The sequence below is a fragment of the Rattus rattus genome, chromosome 2, assembly GCF_011064425.1.
Source record: "Rattus rattus isolate New Zealand chromosome 2, Rrattus_CSIRO_v1, whole genome shotgun sequence".
NCBI classification, from domain to species: Eukaryota; Metazoa; Chordata; class Mammalia; order Rodentia; family Muridae; genus Rattus; species Rattus rattus.
In genome coordinates, this window is record NC_046155.1 from 164422902 (window position 1) to 164450188 (window position 27287).

Below are 27287 nucleotides of genomic sequence, written 5' to 3' on the forward strand. Positions count from 1 at the left end.
AGTGCCCTCTGCCCACTGCTTCCTCTGGGTGCCCATTCCCATACTACTGTGAAAATGGAATCTCCTGTGTAGTCTCCTTGCATGGCTAGAACAGTACCACTTCCCCAGCTCACCTCCACCCCATCTGTCCCTTTCCTTTTATGACAACAGAGGTACCCTTTTCTGAGGTCCACGGCTCACCTTGCCATTATCTTATTTCCATTCTCAAGAAACTGGCCTCTGCCATGGCACCCAGCATTTTCCCTCTCAATACTTTTGTCCTTCCAACCTAAAAGTCTATCTGTTTCTTTGCTCTTTGGACAGTCAACTTCTTGGAGTTGTCTTTTCCTCACCTTTTTTATTCATTATGAAAACCATACATTTTCTAATTTCTCCCAAATCTTTCACCTTTAATCATGAAGTACTCTAAGCTTATAAAATATGTTATGTATTAGCAGGGTTGATACAGAAACCTGATGATGAGTTTTGTTTTGTGCAATAGAGTCAAAGGAGAGAACCAATTCCCCAAAAGTTGCCTTCCAAACTTTACATGCAGAATGTGGCACATGTGAGCCCAGTTTCAGACTCAACACTAAGTAGATATAGATAAGCATTTGGAATTAAAGTTAAGGAAAAAGTTGCCTTCTTTGCTCTGAGCTGATCTTTATCTGCTTTGCTGACTCTCGTTGAGCTTCTTGTCGTTCAGTGCTGGGTTCCCTTCTCCCTAGGGAATCTTGGCCCAGTGTGGTGTTTCTCTCATGCCATCCCCACGAGAGTCAGTGATGCCATCTGACACCAGGCCATGCATCCAAGACTCAAACTGGCCTTTCAGTTTCCCGTCATGTCTGCACCCATTTGGCTTATTAGGGAGCCAGGTTCGTCCGCCATTCCACCAGCTCACTCACCCCTCCTATCTCGATCTATTGTCACTCCCTAATTTTGGAGGGTGGGTCATACTTCCTTCTGAACTGCATTCTCCCATTTCTGCCTCACCATTCTGATTTTAAAGTGAGACATCATTGCTTCTCATTTTGTTCAGGTCCAATATGGATACCTCACATACTGAGTCCTGCCACATGAGACTCCTGCCTTGCCTCCGGCTATTTTCTTGCTCGATCCTTAGACTTTGTGGAGTTCCTTAGAGTGTTCTGCTCCTTCACTTTGGATTGCTGTGGATGTTAGGGCTTGCCAGCGCCTTGGCATACCCTCACCTGCCCTGAGCACATTCAACTTTCAACCTAAGTTGTCTTTTTATGAGACAGGCTCTTGTTTTGTAGTCCAGTTTGGCCTGGAGCTCATAATCCTTTACTTTAGAGTATGGCGGGAACAGGTGTGGACCACTGAAGATGGTCCCTAGATGCCACTTTCAGTGTCTGCTGTGCTCGCTACTACAGTTCTAGTTACTAAGTTCACCTTTGGCTGCTGAGGCATAATCTCCAGGAAGGCAGGGACCAGACTTTATTCTCTAGGTTTGGGGTAGGAGCTAGCACAACTCCTGTAGACTTAGCATTTCACTGGAAGATTCTTAGAAGTCAGCTGGTTTTAATCTTAAGTCTACTAGGTTTCAGGGCTTGGTTAGACAGGTCGGCTGGTGAAACGAAAACCTTAAACTTGACAGCATTGAAGCTGCTAGTTTTCTTCCCTGTAGTTCTGTGTGTTTTGTAAATATTAACATTCTATCCTGACTTAGGAGAACAGAGACTAATACCTAGAAATATTATTTGGCCGGGGGTACAGGCTTATTTGGTTGGTACAGGCTTGTAGTCCTAGTTCGTAGGAGGCTGAGGCATGCCAGTTGTAAGTTTGAGGCCAGCCTGGGTTACATGGTAAAACCATCTCCAAAAAGTTAAGTCCATAGAGTTTCAGTCTGTGACTTTGTAGTGTGACCTGTCCAACACCCTGGTGTATGTTCAACTCACGTAGTTCATTTTAGGTATGGGATTTGTTGCTACTGGTAGTGTTTGAATTTTACTAGGAACTATAATTGGCCTTCTTTACCTACTAGTTATTATTTATGCCATAGGCGACATCTAGATTAAGAGAGAGAGGCTGCGATGGACGGCTGGCGGGAATAGAAGTCCAACAACTCTTTTGTTCTCAAAGTGCAGCAATTCCTGAGCACCAGCTGAAAGAGCTAAACTTAAAAATTGACAGTGCTTTGCAGGTAAGTGTCTCAGTACTGTAGGATGCATAGAGAAATGAGTCCACCAAGGGGGAAGATTAGAGTCATGAAGTTGGACCACTCAAAAAGGAAACAAAGTAATAATATGTCATCAAGTCTCAAAAATTGTAGAAAAATTTTAACAGCGTATTTAGTTTTCGAGAATTCCATGTATGCAGTGTATTCACCCCATTCTCCTTTCTTAATTCTTTCCAGATCCACTCCTGACAACTGTAGAAAGTTTAAGTTCTTATTCTTATTGGACTTTGTCATATTCTAATCTGTCATGATCTTTATTCTTATAGGCATATAAAATAGCTTTGGAAAGCTTAGGCCACTGTGAATATGCAATGAAAGCTGGCTTCCACCTAAACCCAAAGGCCATTGAAGCAAGTTTGCAGGTACACTTTTCTCTCCAGCGGCTCCGGGGGTTTGTGGGACTTGTTCACTCAGTCCTGTGGGAATCAAAGGCTTTATCACGTGAGCTGTGTGTCACCTCCACTCTCCTGTCCAAACCCTTTCTAGGGCTGCTGTAGTGAGGCGGAAGCTCAGCAGACGGGGCGAAGGCAGACACCCCCACAGCCTATGCAGTGTGAGCTCCCCACGGTCCCTGTGCAAATAGGATCGCATTTCCTGAAGGGGGTCTCCTTTAATGAGTCGGCTGCTGACAATCTGAAGCTTAAGACGGTATCTTTCTGTGGATTCCCTGGGTTCTAGTAACTGAGCGTGAACTTAGAAATGAAACTGAGCTGTTAGGGTACTAACTCAAGGGCTTTTGAAGGTTGTAGATTAAAAAACAAAAGTGGAAATCGTGGAAGGGGGCTCTAACTTTCTGAGTACAGCGATGGCCAAATGTAGGCTTATGATGTCTCTTCCTTTTCTGTGTATGGTGCTAGGGGTTGAACTGTGCTTCACACATGCAAAGCAAGCACTAGGCCACACCTGACCGTGGGATAACGTGATAAGACATTTACTAAGCAAGTTTTATTGGGCTGCTCTAGTGAGGTGGAAGCTCAGCAGAAGGGCAAGGTTTGAATAAAAAACAAATCATTTTGTTCAGATGTTTAAGAGTTTGAGAGTGCACCATGAACTGTTGTTGGTGCTTAATGGTTGCTGGTGGAACTTTGAGAATTAAGTAACTGAAGTCTTAGTACAATAGTAACAGCTGTGAAGCATTGTGGGTGCAGGAAATACAACAAAGTGCTTCCCTTCCCATACATGTATTTTAGTGTCTCATTGGGGCATGGACATTCCCCATTCCATTTCGACAAAGGAACTGAAGCCCAAAGTAATCTACCTAGAAATTAGGACACCTGGAACTTGGGCTCACTCAGTATATTGCAGAGCCTACGACATCATCTGAAAAGTTGAGATTGGGCTAAGCAAACCTTTAATCCCAGCACTCTGGAGGCATAGCCAGGTGGATCTTACAGAGAGTTCTAGGCCAGCTGAGGACACAGTGAGATCCTGTGTGGGATGATCTGGGTGCTCTCAGAGCTTGTCTCTTGAGGATGGTTGCATGAATGCACTCCTGCACGTTTTGGAACCTTGCCAGTGTTACTCTTGAGACGTAAGCTGTCCTCTCTCTTGTCAATCTGTAGCATACCATGTTCCAGCTCATCAAGGAAGCGGGCTGCTACAATGGAATCACACCTAGGGATGACCTTCCTGTGACTGAAGTCCTGAATCAGGTGTGCCCATCCACGTGGCGGGGCGCCTGTAAGACTGCCGTGCAGCTGCTGTTTGGCCAGGCCGGGCTGGTGAGTAAATGTGAGAGGGTGAGAACTTATGGGGTGGCACATATGCAAAACACTGCACAGGCTGAGGCAAAAGGAGGGATTGCAGGCCAGCCTGAGATACATAGGAAGACCCTGCTCTCCCTTCAGAACTGAAAGTTTTGGGTTGTTTGTTTGTTTGTTTGTTTGCTTTAATTGATAACCTGTACTTGCTGGAAATCTACTTGAAAATGGTGGTGTTGTAGGCTTTCCTCATCATAAGGAAACAAACGTAGCACTGCCTGGGTGGCTGGGCCTGGCCTGGCCTGGCCACTCTGCTACAGCTCTGGAGGTTCCTGCTGCTCAAGGGAGCGGGGCTGCTGGCCTCCTACCGCAGTCCATTTGCAAGGGAGGGCCCCAACCCAAACATTTCCTATCCTAGCTCTCTACGTATTACCTTTTGTGCAAGAAAATGATAGTATCTGCTTTGGCTTAAAATCTACTTTTTACCTGTCAGAGAAAAGGGAAAGGAAAATAAAAAACTTCATGTGGAGTTGGACCAGGCCCCCAGCTCAGCATCTGTGACCACTGTTTTTATTATCTGCCACATCAACCCAGGTAGCTTATGTGTACTTGTTTCCACCTCATAGTCATGGTTAGAGAGTGAGACTCTGTCTCAAAAAAATGTATTTTTAAAGTACTCTTTGTAGTCTGATTTCTACTTTATTCACGAAAGGACAGAGTAGAATTGTGTTTGTCGCTGTTTCATGAAGATTACTTCAGGGACAGCCAGCCTGTACAGAGCTGGGCTTGTTTCTATCGAAAGAAAAGCAAGAAACAAGGGTCCCTCTGCTAAACTACGGTAGAGAGGCTGAGCCTGTTTCCTGGAGGCCGGGGCTGTCTCAGCTGATGCTGGAACTATGGCAGTGTGTGCCCCAGGACAGAGCACAGAAGAAGGCTGTTTTGAGAGACTAGTTTAGGCTAAGGGGGAAAATGTGATCATACCCAGCATCCAGGGACTTTTTACTTCCTACCCACTGATGGTAGGGCCTTTGTTGTAGCTGACAAAGACATTTAGGACCATAGTCATAGGAGTAGGAGGAGAAAGGAAACACCTGTCAGGTCCAACAAAGGCTGTTCCATGGACAGGAAACGTTTCTCAAAGGTCCAGCTGTTTATTTATAACAGTGGAAATGGACAGCATAACTGGAAGCTGTGTTTGCAATTATGAGAAGTACCTATGAGTAGTTTAACCCCTTCTAAAATGAAAATATGTTTTTCTACTAGTGAGCATATCCCCAGCCCTTGAATTTATAATCTTTCTGCCTCACTCTTGCAAGTAGCTTAGATAACGGGTTTGCATCACCAGGCCCAGCTTGGTTCAGTTTTCTGACATTTTTTCTTTTGCGTATATAAAAAAAACACTAAAATAGCTGTGTCGTGGTGCACACCTTTAATCTCAGCATCTAAATGAGAGGCAGGTGGACCCCCGAATTTGAGGCCAGCCTGGCCTATAGATCAAGGTCTAGGACAGCCAGAGCTACACAGAGGAATCCTACCTTGAAAAGACCAAAACAACAACAAACCCCTAAAGTAAAAGATGTATAATCTCTCCTCCCTTTCTCTTTTCTCTTATCCTTCACTTTCTTCTCCTTTCTCCAATCCTTTTCTTTACCTGTCCTATTTAAAAATTTATCTTAATTGAGTTGTGTGGTGTGGGGTGTGTGTGTGTGTGTGTGTGTGTGTGTGTGTGTGTGCGCATGTGTACAGTGCCTTTGGAGGCCAAAAGAGAGCATTGGATCTTCTGGAACTGGAGTTGCAGGTGGCATTGAGGACCTGATGTATGTGCTGGGACTCAAGTCCTCTGAAAGAACAGGAAGTACACTCAGCATATGAGCCCGCTCGCCACACTCATTTATTTCTTCATTTTGAGATAGGATCACATATTGCACAGGCAGACTGCAAACTCACAACGTATCTATCTGCCTTGGCCTCACAGGTCTTGGGATGACAGGAATATACAACCAAACTCATGTTGAATAATTTGTAATTATAACAAGTACAGTGTAGAAAATGCCTACTTATTTGAGTGGATCCCATAATTAGAATTTGGTTTCTGTGTATTTTCACATCATTGCTTGCTGTCATCTCTGGGGACCTCGCTGGACTTGGTACAGATGTGCTGCAGACAGTGTCTGACATGCTTATGTATTTGGATGTTTGATACTGAAAGCGCTCTCTGAACTTGGTGGTTGTCTTTGTTTCTTTTCTAGGTAGTTGTTGACACAGCACAGATTGAAAATAAAGAAGCCTATGCACCCCAGATCAGTCTTGAAGGCTCCAGAATTGTGGTTCAAGTCCCATCCACATGGTAACATGACTCTTTTTAACAGAAGCCTAAACTCTGAAGGCTATGTATCTTTCACTTCTTTGAAAACTGACATAGCAGTGTTTGCTACCTGTGCACCCTCTAGGCAGTGGGCCTGTGTTGAGGTCTGTTTGTCTTGGTTATTGGTCAATGTGGTGGAATCTTAAGACCTCTGAGAAAGAGCTCCTTTGACCTGAAGGACTGGAATATAAGTAACAGATCATAGTGAGCAGTGTTATAGTATTACTGAAACCACGGGGTTTAGTGTCTTTTCCCTACTAAATCACCCATTGTTTTTCTGAAGCTGAGTAGAGACTGTAGAAATTCTCTCTCAAGTCTGTCTGTTCCAGTCACAACCCTGATAAACTTGAGCTAATATCATTATATATTCATTCTTGTTGTAAATCTGGGGACAAGCAAAACTCTTTTTAGTTAAATTTGTAACACTTCAAAAGATAAAGGGTTATTCATAGTTTGTTTTCTAAGAAAAAAGCTCCTATAAACAAGGAAGCAGGCCCATATGTCAGAAAAGAAGACACAGTGCACAAGGAGATGAGAAAACGTATAACCTCATGCAGTGATCACAGCAAGTGAAGATCATAGATGGATTTTGCCCAAAAAATTAGGTTCACTTAGAATAACAATAAGAGATATTGGCAAGTACTGATTTGAGCTAGACTACAGAAACAGGCCAAGAGACTTTTGGATTGAGAAGTAACCACACAAGGTTTTTGAAGGGGAGTTTATATAGTATCTGAAACTGAAACTTAACTTTTTACATTTACCTGGAGTCCGCGGACACCCTGCAGGTGCAGTTCCTTCTTTCCCTCTGTCTTTGCAGGTTCTGGGGACTGAATTTGGGTCATTAGATTTGCTGGCAAGTTCTAATATCTGTCTGTCTGTCTGTCTTCTGTCTGTCTGTCGATGGTGTCTCATGTATTCCAGGCTGGTCTGAACTTGCTTTGTAGTGGAGGAAAACCTTGTAGCTAAGGATAGCCTTGAACTTCTGATCCTCCTGCTTCCACTTCCTAAGCGTTGGGATTAGAGGTATACAGTACAAGCTCAGTTTTATATGATGCTGGGGACCAAACCCAGGACCATACATCCTGGGCCAGCAGTCTACAATTTGAATTTCTAATTTAAATTCTCATTTAAAAGTTTTTTTTTTTTTAAGATTTATTCATTTATTATATATCAGTACACTGTAGCTGTCTTCAGACACACCAGAAGAGGGCATCGGATCTCTTTACAGATGGTTGTGAGCCACCATGTGGTTGCTGGGAATTGAACTCAGGACCTCTGGAAGAGCAGTCAGTGCTCTTAACTGCTGAGCCATCTCTCCACCCAAAAGTTATTATTTTTGTTGTTGAGACAGAGTCTTACATAACACAAGGTGGCCTGAAAGCTCACTGTGTATCTTAAGAATGACCTTGAACTGATTCTGTTGCCTCCACCTCTTGAACTGGGATTACCTATGTATGTTATCATACTTAACTCAGGAAAACATTAAACTTTCTATGAATTCTCATTTTGAGGAAAGCAGACATACTTTTATATAATTGGGTGATCGTAAGCAGCTTCTACTGAACTAGTTTATTTTTCTCCCTTGGGTCAGAAGTGATTGGCAGCTCCAAGTCTTTGAGGCCTGCTTTCTCAAACTTTGAAGGTAGCAGACCCCTGGGAGGCAGCTGAAGATGGAGATTTCTGACACTCAGGGGATGCTGGCAATCTGTATTTGTTTAATCAGCACCTCAGATAATCCTGGTGCGGGTGGCCAAAGGCCACACTTGGGAAAACACAGTCTGAAGGTTGTCACCCAGTCTGAAGGTTGTCAGTCCTGCATGTGGGAAAGGCATGAGGCTTGCAGGCTGAGAACAAAACTGACAGAACACTGCCTGTGTGGTTCATTTCCTGAAATGGCATTGTATGCTGGTATTGCTTGCAATGGCTCCCTCTGCTGTCTGTTTTTTGTAATAATAAAAAGTGGTTTTTGGTTTGAGATTTTGTTTTTTTTTTCTCTTGGAAGCCAAGATCAAATGTCTCTGACACGAAATGCTGGAGACCAGAAGTATTTCAGACCCCATTTGGTTTTGTTTTAAAAGTGTTTGCACATGGATATGATGAGGTATCCTGAGAATGAAGTGTAAATACAGAATGGCTTATGTCCGGACTGCCGTGCCTTAGGCCAGTGCTCGTTTGCATAGCATTTGTAGTGCTATGAGTTTTCACTGTGACTTTCCACTTGAGATCAGTTGTGGAATTCTCCTCTTGTGTTGTCCCTGTAGTACAGAAAGTTTGCATTTTGAACATTTCATGTTTTCCGGTGAGAGATGTTGGACCTGTACAAGCATGTGCTCATTGGGAAGGCTAAAGTGGGGCCATGTTACTTCATTTTTAGGAAAATAATTGTCAGCAAACTAGTCAAGAGTTTATTTAGCCAGTCTTAGTAGTTACATGTATGTCTTGCTGTCCCTTAGGAGGCTGACAGAGGATCCCCAAACTTAAGCCATTATGGGCTATGTAAACAAGACATCCTTCCCCCTGTGTCAGTCTGTCTGTCTCACACACACATACATATTTTATTACGTTCTCCACACAGGCCAATACATGACATAACTTCAGGAGGATGACTGTTTGGATAGTGAGTGGGGAGTTAGAGAGGAAATATAATAAGCAAAGCACAGTGGCAGGAGTGTATGAATGTCGTGATACAGCATGGGCCAGCAAATGAGATCAGTGTATAAAGCAACTACTGAGCCGGGGCGAAGACCTGTTTTATCCCCGAGCCCATGTAAGAGTGACCAAGAACCAATTCCACAGGCCTGTTACCTCCACATCAGTGTGTAGCACAGAGAACACACCTTTTCTTCTTCGTCTTCTTCTTTAAAAAGGAATATAGTTACAGGGCTAGAAAGATGGCTCAGTGGTTAAGGGCAGTGGCTGCTTTTCCAGAGGACCTAGGTTCAATTCCCAGTGCTCACATGGCAGCTCATGGCTGTCTGTAACTCCAGGACACTACACCCTCATACAGACATATGTGCAGGCAAAACACCAATGCACATAAAATAAAGAAGAAATAAGAAGGAAACATGGCTGGCAAGATGACTCAACTCTTAAGAACACTTACTTTAGAGGACCTGAGTTTAATTCCCATACTGAGTAGTTCACAACCACCTCTCACTCCAGTTCCAGGGCAGCTGATGCGTCTGGTCTCCTTAGACGCTGGCAGTCACCCATACAGACTCACACACATTCATAATTAAAGATAATAAAGCCAGGCATAGTGGTACAGTCTTTAATCTTAGCACTCAGAAGAGACAGAAGGCCTTGTTAGTTTGAGGTCAGCCAGGACTATGTAATGAAATCTTATCAATAATAATAACAATAATAAATCTTAAGAGTTATGTTATTTTGGTATGAAAGTTGTTTTTAAAAAGTTAATCCCAGTACTCAGGAATTAAAGGCAGGAGGACCAGCTGTATAGCAACTTTAAGGCTACATGAGCTTCTAACAGAACAAAGTAAGCCCTGTGCAATGACTAAACAGGCGCTTGACACTGAGTCTGATAACTTGAGTGTAATTCCTGGGACCTTTGTGGTGGAAGGGAGTACCAGCTCCTACACGCTATCCTCACACGACTCTTTGCACTCAACGTATACATCTGCACACACATGCACAAAATGCACATATGCACAGCCACAATGTTAAAACAAACAAAAAACTTAGAGCAAGCAGGATCGCTCATTCTGTAAAGGTCTCTAGTCCTGACAGTCTCGACTCAGTTCCTGGAGCCCACGTGAAGGAAAGAGCCAGCTCCTGAAAGGAGCCTGCTGGTCTCTGGGCACTCACATCCACACTCACACACACACAGTAAGTGATGTAAATTTAACGTCTATTCTAAAGCCAGGGGTGGTGGAGCACAGCTTTAATCTCAGGACTCAGGAGGCAGAAGCAGGCAGATCTCTTGAGTTTGAAATCATCCTGGTCTAGAGTCAGTTTTGGGGGATGGGGGTGGGTGTTATTCCATATAGGCCAGGAGCCAGGCTCATTCTTGTAACCCTAGTACTTAGGAAGTAGATGGGGAGTCATGAGTTTGATATTAACCTGGATTACAAAGCAGGAGCTCGAGAAATGCCTCAGACATGAAGAACATTTGCTGCTCTTGCAGAGGACATGGGTTCATTTCCTAGGACCTTCATGGCAGCTCACAGCTATCCATAAGCACAGTTCGGGGCAATCCTACACCCTCTTCAGCACTGGTGAGCACCAGATATACCCATGGTGCATGTACATTTATTTATGCAAAAATTCATACACATTAAGCAGAAAAGAATTGTTAAAAATACATAATCCATTATGAATGTATACACACACACACACACACACACACACAAATGCTTTTTAGTGTCTAATTACTAGGTAATTTCTTACTTCTAAATATATAGCTGGGCTAGAGAAGTGGTTCAGTGGTTAAGAGCACTGATTGCTCTTCCAGGGGTCTTGAGTTCAATTCCCAGCAACCACATGGTAGCTCACTGGGTTGGGGATTAAATGAAGGAAGGATGAATAGATGGATAGATGATGAGAGAGAGAGAGAGAGAGAGAGAGCGCAAGCGCGAGAGAACAGGAGCACCACTTGTAGCCAGGCGTGATGGTTTACACTTGTTATCCAAGAATTAAGAAGCGTTAAACAGGAGCATCATTATGAATTTGATGCTGGACTTGCTATACTTCACAGCAAGTTCCAAGGCTGGGATACAGAAGGAAACCCTGTCTAGCGAGTGAAGGAAGGGGAAAACTTATTGTCACTTTTCATATTTTAAGCCTTTGTTCTGTCTTTGAACATATGCTTATGGATTATTTGCTGTGTACCAAATACTCCTCTTCAAGTTGATTGTAAGACAGATGAGCCTTCCTTTATACAGTTGAGTATCTTTGTAAGGGAGAAAGAAGAGTCATACAAAAAGTGACTTGGGAAGGACAAGGGGGTGCTTTGTATCATAGAGAAGGGAACGGGCCTATTTTGGATAGTGAGGTGAGTCAGAAAGCATCCCTTTGGGGTTGTGATACTTAATTGGATGTGAGAGGCCATGCTGAGAACATTTTGGAAAGGCAGACAAGAAGGAACAGTTACTGTAAAGGTGTGGGGAGCAAACTGTCATGGTTAGCAATAGTAGTGGGGAACTGGAGCAGCCAAGACCTCCAGGACCTTGAGGAAGCTGGAGTTTTGATTGAAATACTGGTAGAAGTTTTAAGCAAGTCTCAGGGTTTGTCATTTAGACACCTGGTCAATCTTTAAAAAAAGATTTATTCATTTAATATGTGTGAGTACACTGTCACTATCTTCAGACACCAGAAGAGGGCATTGGATCCCATTACAGATGGTTGTGAGCCACCACGTGGTTGCTGGGAATTGAACTCAGAACCTCTGGAAGAACAGTCAGTTAACCTCTGAGCCATCTCTCCAGCCCTGTACCCGGTCAGTCTTCTTCTTTTTTTTTTTTTTTAAACTTTTTTTTTTTTTATTAACTTTAGTATTTCTTATATACATTTCGAGTGTTATTCCCTTTCCCGGTTTCCGGGCAAACATTCCCCTCCCCCCTCCCCTTCTTTGTGGGTATTCCCCTCCCCATCCTCCCCCCCCTTGCCACCCTCCCCCCAGCAATCTAGTTCACTGGGGATTCAGTCTTAGCAGTACCCAGGGCTGCCCCTTCCATTGGTGCTCTTACTAGGATATTCATTGCTACCTATGAGGTCAGAGTCCAGGGTCAGTCCATGTATAGTCTTTAGGTAGTGGCTCAGTCCCTGGGTGTACCCGGTCAGTCTTAAGGTGTTTTTATTGGTCTGCTTTCAAGACTGATGCATAAACTAAAACTTAATTTGTCAATTTCTCAGAAAAAAGAAAAATAAATTACCAGGAACAATAGAGTTCCCTTTTGTCTGAGCAACAAATGATCTCTCAGTGAAACCACACTGGCAAGCCCACACTCAACCAGACATGGCTGAGGGACATGGAACAGGTGTGTCCTGGTGACTAGTTGTTGAAGCTAAGGAAATTGGGTATCTAAACCTTGGCCTGTTTGGGTAAGCAGGCTTTCCTAGGACTCCAAGGTCCAGCTATTTTTGTTGGCGTTCTTGTCTCCATACTTAAATTTCTTTCCTAGCCAAGTCATATGGGAGCACTGCTGCCCACTTTCAGTGGTTGCAAAACGCCCAGGAACTGGCAGGAAGCCTGTTTCTCAGACAGTTAGCTCTCCAATCCAGAAGATACTTGTGGTGGAAAGACCAGACTGGACAATGGAGATGGCAAGAGGTAGTTGGCTGTTCTGAGAGCTGTGCAGGCAAAGACAACAGCAGAGCAAAGTCCCTTAGGTGTGGCAAACCTAGTCAGGACAGGAGAAGACCTTAGGGGCAAGTGACAGAGGCTCTTGAGAGCCATATTGAGAGGAGAGAATAATATGGAGAAGATAAAGACCTTGTCATGGGCTTTGTCTTGAGTTTGGTAAAAAGCTATCTAAGCCAGATTTTGTGGCCTACACCTCTTGTCCTAGCACTCAGAAGGCTGAGGTAGACAGATTATAAATTTGAGGACAGGAGTGGAGAGATGGCACAGCAGTTAAGAACACTGACTGCTCTTCCAGAGGCCTCGAGTTCAATTCCCAGCAACCACATGGTGGCTCACAACCATCTGTAATGGGATCTGATGCCCTCTTCTGGTGTCTGAAGACAGTGACAGTGTACTCATATACATAAAATAAGTAAATAATTCTTTTAAGAAATAAATAAATTTGAGGACAACCAGTACAGTTTGGTTGATTATAAGTTGCTCTGGAGCTCTTCCTTCCACATAGGTTGGGGGAGTGATCTTGAAGTTCTTCCCAAAGTTCTAGTGGTAACCTGGTCTTTCTGTTGACTAGCCCCATCCTGTTAACTACCCAGGAGTCCATCAAAAAGTAATCTCAATAGAATGAAAGGTAGTCTAGTGCTAGGTTACAGCTAGATGTGTGTCCAACATCTGTGCTGTGTGTTCCCAATCCCCAGCACTACCAAAACACCCATGTTACCTAGGAAATTCCAAATGCTTTAAGCGCTGTATGTCAGGGACCTAACATAAGAACAAAAGGGATGCTGCCTCTAGCATCCCTATCACTCTGGAAACTGAGTTTAGAAGGTCAGTGTTGGGAGCTGGAGGCAGATGTGTGCAGATCACAGCTGCTGTAACAAGAGCACAACCTACTTTTACTGTCATTCAGGAAACTATAGCTGGGTGTGGTGGCAGGTAACTAATCGTAGCAGAGCTACAAAGAGAAACCCTGGCTTAGAGGAGAAATTACATGAAACAGGAAGTGAGTTTTGTAAGGTGTCTTAATTACGGTTTTACTTCTGTGAACAGACACCATGACCAAGGCAAATCTTAGAAGGACATTTAATTGGGGCTAGCTTACAGGTTCAGAGGTTTAGTCCATTATCATCAAGGTGGGAGCATAGCAGCGTCCATGCAGGCATGGTGTAGGCAGAGCCGAGAGTTCTACATCTTCATCTGAAGGCAGACAAGAGAAAACTGACTCCCAGGCAGCTAGGTATTAAGGCCCACGCCCACAGTGGCACACCTATTCCAATAAGGCCACACCTCCTAATAGTACCACTTCCTGGGCCAAGTGTATTCAAACCACCACAAAAGAAGAGGCTTGTTACATGATCCCTAGTTTCAGGCTAATGTACGCATTCAAAAGAACCAGATTCAGGTAAAACTTTCTTTATTTAGATATGTACTAGATACTTTGAAAAAAAATTGACAGGATTCCACTCTGACTGTCCTTGATGGAAACCTCCTACCTCATCCTCGAAGTGTTGGGATTTATATAGGCATGACCCTCCCTAAATTTGAAAATTACATGAGTATGCATGTGTGTATAGTGGTCCGTAAGACCCTCATTGTAGAGAAAATCTCTTATGAGCATCACCTGTCAATAAAAAAGCTGATGGCCAATGAGCTGAGGTAGGAAATAGGAGGGGGGACACTGGCAAGAAGAGAGGATTCTGGGAAATAGAGGCATGAGAGATTTGCCTAGGAACATAGAAGCAGTCAGAAACATCGGCATCTATTAAATAATTAGTCTCAGAGTCATCTGAGGAATCAGGAAAGGCTGGGGAGGAAAAAAATTTTTTTACACCACAAGTGTTTCATTTTTAAATTGTATTCCATCCTTATTTTGTTTTTTGAGAGGGTCTCTAATAGCCCTAGCTATCCTACAACTGTTGTAGACCAAGCTGACCTTGAACTCAATATCTATCTGCCTCTCCTTCCCAAGCTACCCTTACTTTTTGAGACAGGGTCTCACTGAAGCTGCAGCTAGACTGACCTGCTGTCTGAGGAGCTTCAGGGGACCTGCTGTCTCCATGCCTAGCCACCCCACACTGAAGCTGCAGTAATACCCATGCCCAGCTTTTTTCAGGGCTCTGGGCGTTCCAGCTCAGGTCCTCTTTATTCACTCACATCCACGCACATTGGCGCATGCACCTGTGTTTTTGAAATACAGTGCTTCCTCTTACAATGAAAAGTTTAGCTTATTTTAGATATGTTCTTCTATAGCCATGCTGCCCTGTGTGCATCATGTGTTGTCTAAGCTCTTTATTGGAGCTTGGTCCTATTAAGAGACCCATGATGCCTCTGTTTCCTCTCCCTTTGCACAGGAGTGCAACAGACTTGTTGGTGTACTCTCTAGGTTGGTTAGTTGATGTACTCCCTGGGTTTGTTCTTTGTTGCCGTGGCTGTCCTTGACTGGCCTGTAGCACTTATGTATACCAGGATGATCTTAAACTCCCAGAGATCTGCCAGCTCGGACTAAAAGGCACATGCACCTCCACACCCAGCACTCCTGGGCTCTTTTTGGATGCTAAAAGTACTTAAGTTATAGTTTTTTTCATAATGCTTTCTCTGAATACCTTTTCAGAGAAGTGCAGTCAAGGCTAATGTGACCTGGTTTGTGCCTAGGTGCCTGAAGGAAGACCCTGCCACCATGTCCCTGTTGCAGAGAAGCCTGGATCCTGAGAAGACCCTCAGTCTGGTGGATGTACTCTATACAGCCGTGCTGGACCTAAACCGCTGGAGAACAGGGAGGTTGGTGTCTCCTGCACCTACTTGAAGGAGCTATAAATATGGTTTGCATTTTAGAGCCATAGCCAGGAGCACATAAAATACAATCCTTGTACGCTCATGCCACTGAGAATATGTGGGTAACTAAAGCAAGAAAGAGGGGTTGGGGATTTAGCTCAGTGGTAGAGCGCTTGCTTAGCAAGTGCAAGGCCCTGGGTTCGGTCCCCAGCTCCGAAAAAAACAAAACCAAAAAAAAAAAACCACTTAAAGCAAGAAAGAGAACTTTTTGGTAACTTTATTTCAAGATGGGTCAAACATGCAGATAAGATGCAATAATTTCTCCATTACCCACATTTCTTAATCTGTTAATACTAGGACTTCCTTCTTTTAATCAGAGAGTATGATCATGGAAAGAACTCTTAACCCAGTTCTCATTCCTGTACAAAAAAGCAGAGAAATGTTTAGAACATTTATTTGTATTCTTCATGAAGTTTATTTGTACTTAGAAATAGCTGAGTTACAAACTCTGTGAGTTGCTTGTTTTAGCACTGGTAGGGACTGGAAACATCTACCCATGCCCTCATCTCTTTTCCTTTCCTCTCCTGACAGACCGTCCATTTGTACCTCAGGCTGGCCTCAGACTTACTAGGTAGTCCAAATTGTCTTGAGCTTTTGAAAGCATTTTGTTTTGACTCCTAGGGATAAGAAGCTATCATACCCAGCTTTCTCCTCGTAACAGAGTTCAGTGTAGTGTCTTGTCAAGGGTTACAGCAGCCAACTGCCTTGTCCCCTGCTTCACGGCATTTTATCTATATATTCTACTGTTGTAGAAAGAGTACTCAGGGCCCAGTGTGGTGACAAATACCTTTATTCACAGTACTCAGTGGCAGGCTGATCTCTCTTTTTTTTTTTTTTTCGGAGCTGGGGACCGAACCCAGGGCCTTGGGCTTGCTAGGCAAGCGCTCTACCACTGAGCTAAATCCCCAACCCCCAGGCTGATCTCTTAATTCAGGGTCAGCAGGCTTGGTCTATGTGGTTAGTTCCAGAAAGTCAAAAGAAAGAGGGAGAAGAGGGGCAGTGGGGGAAAGAGGACTCAAAACTCCTTGGAAGGAATAGCTGTGCATGCCACAGCAGCAATGCGAGTGACCGTCAGCCTCCTCCTCACCACCCCGTCGTTTGCGTATGTCCATCGCTTCTCTGGTGAATCTGTCTGTCTCACTACCACACTAGCCAGGTATTGCACCCCTGTGCTGCAGTTAGCTTTCCCTCTGCCCCAGATGCTACTGTTCCACAGCCTTATGTGAGGCACTGAGTGGTCATTTCTCTATGTATAAAGCACAGGAACCCAGGACCTGCCTGACCAAGTTTATCTTCTGTTACTCTGATAAAGACCACGATCGAAAGCAACTAGGGGAGTAAAGGGGTTGTTTGCCTTACAGATTCTACAGTCCGTCATCTAGGGAAGTCAAGGCGAGAACCTGGAGGTGGGATTTTTTAAAGATTTATTCATTTATTATATATAAGTATACTGTAGCTGTCTTCAGATACACCAGAAGAGGGCATCGGATCTCTTTACAGATGGTTGTGAGCCACCATGTGGTTGCTGGGAATTGAACTCAGGACCTCTGGAAGAGTAGTCGGGTGCTCTTAACCGCTGAGCCATCTCTCCAGCCCAGGAGCATTCTTATATAACCCAGAATCACTGGCCCAGGGATGGTACGGCTCACAGTGGCCTGGGCCCTCCCTCATCAATCAAAGATCAAACCACTGTCTTACTTGTAGGATTGCCTCTCAATGGAGGTTCCAATTCTAAGATAATTAGCTTGTGTGTCACATTGACCAAAAACCCCAAACAAAAACACCGACCAGGATACCACCAGTGAGGTCTTTTTTCAAACCCAGGCAAGTTTGAATCCCTTCTCTACTCTTTCCTCCCTGACTCCCGTAGCTTACTTGCTCACTCTGCAGTGCTGGAGCTTCAGACACCATCATGCCAGTAATCAGTGTCGAGAACTCAGTAGTATCTGTCCTCAGGCTCTCCAACTTGTTTGTCTTTTTTCTCTTTTGTTTTTTTCCTGTTCAAATAGGGAACAGGCTTTACCCTGTATACAGATCCAGCTGCAAAGGGATATCTGTGATTTTGGGAATCAGGCTGACCTGCCATCTGGAAATGGAAGCAAATCCTCAGGCCTGCAGAAGACTTTCTCCAAACTGACATCCCGGTTCACAAAGAAAGTGTCATGCACCAACTCCGGCAGCACACACTATTCCAAAAACATCTTCACAGCTGGTTGTTCAGAGGAGAAGGCCAAAATGCTGGGCAGTAACATTGATACACGGTTACAGAGCATTTTGAACATTGGTAACTTTCCTAGGACTACAGACCCTTCACAGTCATCTCAGAATTCCAGTAATCCAATGGTCAATGGCTTTCTCCTGGAGAGACGTGAGAACTTCCTGCATGGGGACGATGGCAAGGATGAGAAGGGCATGAACTTACCCACTGATCAGGAAATGCAGGAAGTGATAGATTTTCTCTCAGGCTTTAACATGGGCCAGTCCCATCAGGGGTCCCCACTGGTGACAAGGCGCAACTCTACTGCCACTGCCATGGTGACTGAGCAGAAGACAGGAACCATGCAACCACAGCAGCCATCACTGCCGTTGGCCCCTCCACTACGGCCACCCCAGGCTGGAGCACACACGCCTCTGGCAGCCCAGCAAGGTCTGGCTCCTCAGCAGCAGTCCCCAAAGCAGCAGCAGCCCCAAGTCCAGTTCTACCAGCACCTGCTGCAACCCATTGGATCACAGCAGACGCCACCCCAGTCCCGGGCGCCTGGTAAATGGGGACATGGCTCATCTCAGCACCCATCACAACCCATGGCAGCGGGTCTGTCTCCTCTTGGTCAGTGGCCTGGCATATCTGATCTCAGCTCTGACTTGTACAGCTTGGGTCTAGTGAGCAGCTATATGGACAATATGATGTCAGAAGTTTTGGGACAGAAGCCACAGGGACCTAGGAATAACACCTGGCCAAATCGTGACCAAAGTGATGGAGTCTTTGGAATGCTGGGAGAGATTTTGCCTTTTGATCCTGCAGGTAGGTGAGGCCTTCCCACTGCTCACCCCATTGAAAAGTTCATTCAGTACAGTCACTGAGGAATTCTTAGAGGCCTGTCTACCTCAGCCTTATAAGGTGCAGCACGTGGATGTACTAGTGTGCTCTACTAGTAAGTACCTCCCAGACCCCGTTTGCTAGGACTCATTGTCTGGAGCAGGGAGATGTAGCAAGAATGGGAAGCAGATTAGGAAAGTGTCTGAGAAGGGAGCACCTTAATCCATCTAGAGTGCCCGGGTGTTTTTTAATTCTATTTTTTAATTTTATTTTACTTTTTGTGGTACTGAGTATTGAACACAGGGCTTCCCTCATACATGGTAATCAAGTATGCTACCACTGAGTCATATACTCAGCCTGCCTTTCTTATTCATTCTCTCCCCCCCCCCTTTCTTTCTTAATTAGAAAGTCTCACTAATTTGCCAAGTTGATCTCAAACTTATTCTCTAGCCACAGTCAGGTTTTGAATTTGGGATCATAAGCTGGAAAGATGGCTTACTTGCTCAAGTTTAGCTTGGGTGGCAGAGACATGTAACCTCTATCTGGCTTTGGTAAACTCCATGATGAAGTTGATGAGAAATCATCATGTGATTCTCTAAAGTTATTAAATGCTACAAATTCATAGTAGCAAGAAACTAGAAAACATAATTTAGTTTGTAGAGATAGCTGGGCTGTTATGAGCATCTACTGTGTTTAGTTCCCACAGGGCAGTTCAAACACCCCTGTAACCCCAGCTCCTAAGGCTCCAAGGCTATTGGCTGACTTCCAGACACCCATAGGGCATGCACATTAACACATTTAATATTTTTAAAAAACGTCTTATGCCCCCGTCTGGGTGATTGGAAGCAAACCTGGGTCCTCTACAAAATCAACAGAAACTCTTAATCACAAATCCTCTCTCCAACCCAATACACAAATTTTTGAAAAATAATTTGTGTTTATTTTTACGTTTTGTTTTGAGAAGGCTCTCACTATGTAGCCTTTGGCTAGTTCGGAACTTATTGTAGAGCAGCCTGGCCTTGAACTCACAAATCCACCTGTCTCTGCCTCCTGATTGCTAAGATTTAAAGCCATGTATTACCATGTATGGCCTAGATTTTTATGTGTATGAATGTGTACCTCATGAGTGCCTAGGAGTTACGGATGGTTGTGAGCTATCAGGTGGGTGCTAGAAATTGAACCCAGGCCTAATGCAGGAGCAACAAGTACTCTTTACTGCTGAGCCTTGCTTCTGTTAACAATTTAGCTTTGGGGGACTAAAGAGATGGTTCTGTGGTTAGGAGCATAGGCTGCTCTGCCAAAGGACCTGGGTTCAATTTCCAGTACTCACATGGCAGCTCACAACTGTCTGTAACTCCATATCTAATACCCTCACACAGACATGCATGCAGGTAAACACCAGTGCACAGTGAGCTCTGGGAGACAGACAGTCTGTGCTGTGTAGTTGTTGCTTTATGGGTACATAAGCAAAGTAATTGTGGGTAGTTCAGACCTTTGTTCCTTGTCTTCTCGTCACATCCAGCCCTTGCCTACGCCCACCCCAACCTCAGACATGTGTGCTATAAGCCCTGTCTCATTCAGGAAATGGCCACAGCCTGCAGCCAACCAATGGGACAGTTACCTGCTAGGTTCTCACCACTTTACTGTGTATATGACCAGTTCATCCTCAGGGGAGGAAAAGAAGAGGTCAATTTGCCCTTAAATCCTGCCTTTTCCTTTGTCTCAACACAGTGGGCTCAGACCCAGAGTTCGCACGCTACGTGGCAGGAGTGAGCCAGGCAATGCAGCAGAAGCGGCAAGCCCAACATGGCCGCCGGCCAGGCAACCCCCGGGGCAACTGGCCGCCCATGGATGATGCTCATAGGACCTGGCCTTTGCCAGAGTTCTTCACAGAAGGGTAAGTTCTGCCTAGAGCAAGGAAGCAACATTTGGGATCTAGATGCCTCTTACAGCCTTGGTTTGAGGGGAAGCTTACTGGCCGCCTTTCATGTTTCCTGTGCAAAAAGTGTAATGTGGCTAAATCTTGTTGGGTTCAGATTCTAATAGGATGTTACGGGGTGGGATGTGTCCACATAAACACACCTGCTGTGAATAACTTAAGACAGCCTCTTGTAAAAGCAATACATGTATATGAGATTTTAAAACTATTTCTCATTAAAATATTTAAAATATCTAAAATTATAAATATGGGGACTAAAATAATATAAAATATATATATATATATATTATACACACACACACACACACACACACACACACACACACACACTAACTTCTATAAAAAATTATAAATACTAACTTAGGAGTAAAGCCAGAGAAAACAAAAGAGCCCTTTCCTCTCGGAGCAGGGATCTTATTTGACAGTGTGGTCTTTCTGGTGAAAAGAGCATGGGTATTAAAACCCAGTGAGTATCGGATGCTGTTACTATGCCCACAGAAAGCAAAGTAGGCAGGCTGGGGTGTGTGGCTCAGCAGTAGCATGCTTACTTAGCATGTGCAAGGCCCTGAGCTCAACCCCCGGAACAGCAAAGACCAAGGCACATGCTTCAACTCTAGTGTATCGGAAAAACGGCAGGGCACAGTAGGCACCTGTGCTCTCAGCCTGTGGGAGGCAGGCACACAGCAGTTTTCGTGAGTTCAGGTTAGCAAGGGCTATAGTTGGAGGCTAGCCTGAATTACCTATAGAAAACTTATTTCAGGAAAACAGACAAACCAAAAACCATAGGCTGGAGAGATGGCTGAATGATGTAAGAGTCCTTACTACCTTTGCTGAGGACTCAAATGAGTCCCAGCACCCAAATGGTGGCTCATAACCGTTTCCAGTTCAGGCCAGGCAGTGATGGTGCTTTCCTTTCATCTCAGCAATTGGGAGATGGAGGCAGGCAGATCTCTTGAGTTTGAGGCCAGCTTGGCCTATAGAGCCAGTTCTAGGACAGCCAGGGCTACATAGAGTAACCCTGTCTGAAAACAAAACAAAACCAAACATCCAGTTCATCAGGAAATTGACCCCCTACTTCTGGTCTCTGAGGGCACCTGCACACAGACAGGCATACACATATACATAAAAACTTAAGTCTTTAAGAAAATTATGAGTTTGTGATTCAGATTACCTCCTGGTTAATAAATGTAGAAAGTGAAAGAGCATCCCCACTTTGTTTTCCTCCAAAATCAGCCATATATCAGCAGTCATAGGCTTCTGAGAGCTAAAAGGAAGTAGTGACTAAGTCTGACCGATTTGTCTGCATTCTCAGGGACAGCCTGCACAGTGGCTGGTCAGGTGCTCAGGGAGACTCGGCCAGCTCCAGTGATGAGACCTCTTCAGCCAATGGGGACAGCCTGTTTTCCATGTTTTCAGGGCCTGACCTTGTTGCTGCTGTCAAACAGAGAAGGTAGGAAATCGCTAAACCAAGGATTGGAGAGCCACCACTCTGCCTCTGGGGAAGCCAGAAGCCCTTCTGTTTGCCCTGTGACAGGACAAAGGCTTCTGGAGGCATTTTCAAAAGGTGTCTTCCACTATGAAAATCTGTGCTGGGCTGGTGGGACATTGGCTTTAGGCTGTGTGAGAGCAGGAAGCCCCCTCTGTCGGGTCTGTGCCTGTACACAGAGCTCTGGCTCAGATCTGCTGTCTGCCCTTTTACTCATCAGTGTAAAGCAAGCATGCCTTCCTCTCTTTTTCTTCTTTTTGGGATATTTTATTCTTTGACAGTTTCATACATGTATACAGTGTATACTTATCCATCACAAAGCATTCTTTTAAAGGCCCAGATACACCCAGTGCATGTTAAACACTTTGAGTAAATACTGAATGGAATAAATTAATAAAAAGCCAAAGGGGGTTAACTTAGCTGTGAAAACACTCTCCATGCTGGCTGCAGCTCCCACCCACTTCTTGCACGAGCCTTACAGGTATGCTGCCTCCCAGGGCACACTGACCTCGGTGGACCCAAGGCCTCAGCACCTAGACTGCAGACCTAGAGACCAGAGCCAAGCACTTAATCTCCGTCCCACACAATGAAGCCAAGTGGTCATTGCTCTGAACTCTAAATTCTTTCAGGAAACACAGCAGTGGAGAGCAGGAGACCAGCACACTGCCCTCACCACCTCTCCTGACCACAGTGGAGGATGTGAACCAGGTATTGTGAGCTAACTCATGCTAAAAACCTTGGGTCTCAAAGTCGTAAAGGTTGTCTCTGTGAATTATTTTCTCATGATTTTTGTGTAAATGGGCAGATCTAATCACCTCAGCTGACACAGCCATGTTGGAAAGGAGGCGCTGAGTCTATATATTAATTAATATGAGCCACACAGCACACTCGCTCACTGTTCAGATCAGTTAAAGTAAGGGCTGGAGATATACGAGTGTTGGGAGGCCCTATAAATATTGAGCTATGAAAGTTAGACACATATCTAAGTGTACATGTGTAGAAACTGCAATACCACAGTTGGGCTACAAGAATGTTGTGTGGATTGTGCAGGCATTGAGCATTAATGTCTCTGTAGGAACTTCTCCGTACCAAGCTGTGGAGGGTGGCTGCTCTCACCCTGTCCACTAGCTAGAAAGAAGAGTGGGAGTTCTGGGGGTTGGGTGGAGTATGACACAATGGCAATTCACCTGAAATGCCACTAAAATCTCTCTTCTGTTTCTCAGGATAACAAAACCAAAACGTGGCCACCCAAAGCACCATGGCAGCACCCTTCCCCGCTGCCCAGCACGCTGCCCAGCCCAGCTGCACCACTCTATGCAGTTGCCAGTCCTGGCAGCCAGTGGAATGACACCATGCAGATGCTGCAGTCCCCAGTGTGGGCTGCAGCCAGTGACTGCAATACCACCTCCTTCACCTATGTTCAGACACCACCACAGCCCCCACCTCCACCAGCACATAAGGCAGCACCCAAGGGCTTCAAGGCCTTCCCTGGGAAGGCGGAACGGAGGCCAGCCTATTTGCCCCAGTACTGACCACAGCTAGCCTGCTGCCCATCAAAGCTGTTGGGGCAACTGTCCCCAGGGCTAACTAGCTGATACTAGCCCCCAGAAGGACCAGTGCACCCTGCCCCAGGGACAGAAATAATCCTTGGGTCAGAAGTGATTGGCAGCTCCAAGTCTTTGAGGCCTGCTTTCTCAAACTTTGAAGGTAGCAGACCCCTGGGAGGCAGCTGAAGATGGAGATTTCTGACACTCAGGGGATGCTGGCAGTCTATATTTGTTTAATAAGCACCTCAGATAATCCTGGTGCGGGTGGCAAAGGGCCACACTTGGGAAAACACAGTCTGAAGGTTGTCAGTCCTGCATGTGGGAAAGGCATGAGGCCTGCAGGCTGAGAACAAAACTGACCATTCTTTGAAGCTCTCTCTTTAACATACTGAGTGGGACCCACACCCATCACTGATTTTATAGATATTTCTCATGTAGGCTTTCACTTAAAAATGTCTCCTGCCTAAAATGCAGTGGTATCTTAAGATCCCAGGTACACTGGCTAGAGGTTAGTTAGCTCAGCACTGTCTTTGGTTAAGCTTAGACAAGATGCTAGTGATCAGAAGCAGCCCTCTGGCTTCCCATGGCCGGTAGCTCCTCTGAAGCGCTCAGGGGTGCAGGTTCGTGTAATTCACAGAGCAGGACTGGGAACTGCTGTCAGCATATTCTGGCTGCCCGCCCGCCCGCCCAGGGGGTGCAGCTGGTGCATGCCGAGTCGTGAAGCTACAGCCGCTGCCCTCATTTCTTTTCTTTCACCATGACCAGGGCAGCACTAGCACCATGCTCCTCGACGGAAGGGACTGGGAGGGGAGGGACTGCACCAAGACCCCCACACTCAGAACCACAGTGACATTTGTGAGCTGGCTCAAAGACAAAGGAATTATGGTGTAGACAGGAATTCAAAATCTTTGTTTAGTCACCAACAAAAAAAACCTCACTTTTAGTTAACATGTGCCATTAAACAAATGACACTCCGTGGGTTTGGGGAGATTTTCCAGCTAGGATGGATCCAGAATAATTGAATGGTGCTTAAATTGAGAAATAATAAATATATCTATATAGAGTAGACATTTCCCACTATATATTAATTGAGGTTGCATAAAGTTCTTTATATAAAACTTATTTAAAATTTTCATATTTCATCTTTGAAAATGTCTAATTGAGAAAAATTCATGATATTTTCTGGTATGAAAGTTTGACAGTATTAATTTTTTTATATTTTCTTAAATCATTAAACCATTTTAATATATGTTAACTACTAATAAATGGTTTATTCTTTCTAACTCCATGTAAGCTTTTCCAACGAAGATTGTAATAACACATTTATGTTCTCATTTTTCTACAGATAAATTTATATTTAAAAATACCAAAAAAAAACCCCTATGTATACACACCACACATGCACACACACATTCACACACAAGAAAATTATTGAGGACCTGTAGGGTGTCTGAGCCCAGCCACCTGCGTCTTTAGTACTGTGTCTCTAGGCTGCCTGAGGCCTCAGCTGTTGTCATTCATGCTGTGGGTGCCATGTCTGCCTGTCCTGACGATCCTTCTCAGTGGCTTCGGAATATTCACCTCACCATGTTTACAGAGAACTATTTTGTATATAGAGTTTTCCAGGCACGTACTTTGCACCAGCCCTGCGTGGCTGCTGTCTGTGTTAGCTGTCACAGTGTGCACACTAATCTGTTCAAAGTTCTTGTGGCTGTTTTACTTGTAAAAACTTTCTATTTCCTTCAGTAATGTGTCCACAGTGCCCTGTGTTTCGAGTTCTAGTCTACTGCAGTACTCTCATTGTCATAGTGCCTCCCTGAAGACCTCACCCTGGGCCAAGGTCGCTCCTCGGTGCCCCAGCACAGGTGACACTGCTAATTGTCATCTCTGGTCTGTTTTTCTCTATTAAGGACAACGTTTTGTCTCCGTGGCTGTGAGACTGTGTGAATCGGTTTGTGTGGTCTCCACGTAGGTGCTGTCTGCACACCACCTGCTCTAAACACTGGTAATTCCAGGTGCTGCGCTTGGCAGAGGCATCTCTCCAAAGCGCATGTATGTGTGAGTGTCCTTAGCACGGCCAAGCATGGCTGCCTTGCTCGGCATCAGCAGGACATCATGTGACTAGTTGTGACCTTCCAAACTGGAACTCTACATTTTGTATCTTACTTTTAAAGCTCCTATAAGTAAAATAACTTGGCTTTATTAAAATATACATTTAATAATACTCTGCATCTTTTTTAAAATTAACTGCTGCAGATGTGTTAGAAGCAGTGGCTCTCAGAAGAGCTGTGCAGGAGCTGGTGTCTGGGTCATCTTGCCCTAGTCTCTCATCTGTCAACAGGGAGGCCTATTCAAGGGATGGGATTGATCAGACAGTCAGGGGCAGAGCTGAAGGCACAACCTAAAGGCCATTGGCCTCTCTAAGGTCCTGAGGCCTCTGCATGGGCAGGTGAAGACTGTCCCCTGGAAGAATGAGGGCTCTTTTCTGGAGATGGTCCTGCTAGCACCCCCATCCTACCAATCAGGATGCTGTGACCTGCCCCAACAGCCTTTCTAAAGAAAACCCTTTCCCCTCAGCAAACTTATCTGTAATCTGGGCACTTAAGAGGCTGAGGCAGGAATGGTACATTCCTGTAATCCTGGCAATTTGGAGATAGATACTAGAGGATCAGTTCAAGGTCCTTGTGGCTACATAATTGAAGGCCACGCTGGACTACATAAGACCCTATCTCAAACAAAACTACAGGCTGGAGAGATGGCTCAGGGGTTAAGAGCACTGACGGCTCTTCCAGAGGTCCTGAGTTCAATTCCCAGCAACCACACGGTGGCTCACAACCATCTGGGATCTGATGTCCTCTTCTGGTGTGTCTAACAGCTACAGTATACTCTTATAAATAAAATAAACAAAACTACAGGTAATTGACTTATAGTTAAATGTCGTAGAACACTTGATCCGCAAGCCCAAGGCCCAGAGTTGAGTCCCCAGCGCCAATAAGTAAAGAATTAGCTGGAGAACTAGCTGGAGACAAAACACTGAGTGTGTTCCCATTTGACCTGAGTGCCCAGCGCTCTGTCTACATCAGTGGTGATAAATAGAGCATGGTATACCTCCTCTGTCCTGTACGGGTTGGGGCAATGGCAGAGAAGGTATTTCCTGAGCTGGAGAGCTTGGGGAGGGAGGCCTCAGCCAGCCTGGGAAATGGAGGAGCCATCTGTTCAGGTCCTTAGGAGGCCACATGGGTGAGCAGCATGCCTGAGGAGTCGAGGGGATCAGTGATGCAATTGGCCTTACAATTTTCCCACAGCTCCAAGGGCAGGCAGGCATGTGTTCTTCCTTGGGTACTGCCTGAGTTGGGAATGTGGGCTTAAGTGACAAGAACAATCTCATGTTCATTTCCCCTGGGTCAGGTCCTGCTATAAAGCCAAATTGCATTCAAAGACTTGTGCAGTTCTTGTTCTTGCAGGGGAAACAGCCCCATTTTCCCCATCCTTGGTAAGAGTACAGACAACCATCCTAGAAAGTAAATCAGCTGGCCATTTTAAGAGTGTCCTCAAGCACACCCGTATCACTTTAAGTCACTGCCATCAGAGTTTCCTACCCACCCAACCCTCCTCACGTGTCAGCTTGCCCACACTGCCTTACCCTGCTCCCTCCAACTCCTTGCCCTGTTGCTTTGAAGTCTAAAACTGGGTAGAGACCCCTCTGGGGGGTGAAATTACCCTTTCACAAGGGTGCCTTAAGACCATTGGCAAACACATTGAAGTTACATTTCATAACAGCAAAATTAAGTAAGAAAATTTTATGGTTGGGGTCACAATATGAGGAACTATGGTTTAAAAAAGGGTCGCAGAATTGTCAAAGTTGGGAACCACAGAGTCT

General features: G+C 45.0%; 1 protein-coding gene across 3 annotated transcripts in view; it reads left to right on the forward strand.

Annotated features, from left to right (window-relative positions):
* Garre1 (granule associated Rac and RHOG effector 1) overlaps positions 1-25631 on the forward strand; it is a 78192-nt gene extending 52561 nt beyond the window's left edge. For all 3 annotated transcript variants that reach the window (XM_032893875.1, XM_032893878.1, XM_032893877.1), the window contains exons 4-14: positions 2003-2143; positions 2446-2541; positions 2666-2827; positions 3742-3900; positions 6129-6226; positions 15219-15344; positions 17408-18420; positions 20167-20332; positions 21687-21824; positions 22490-22568; positions 23084-25631. In XM_032893875.1, the coding sequence (XP_032749766.1) occupies positions 2003-2143; positions 2446-2541; positions 2666-2827; positions 3742-3900; positions 6129-6226; positions 15219-15344; positions 17408-18420; positions 20167-20332; positions 21687-21824; positions 22490-22568; positions 23084-23392 (2487 nt within the window). In that variant the 3' untranslated portion in view covers positions 23393-25631. The remainder of the gene's footprint in view (positions 1-2002; positions 2144-2445; positions 2542-2665; positions 2828-3741; positions 3901-6128; positions 6227-15218; positions 15345-17407; positions 18421-20166; positions 20333-21686; positions 21825-22489; positions 22569-23083) is intronic.
* Positions 25632-27287: the final 1656 nt, after the last annotated feature.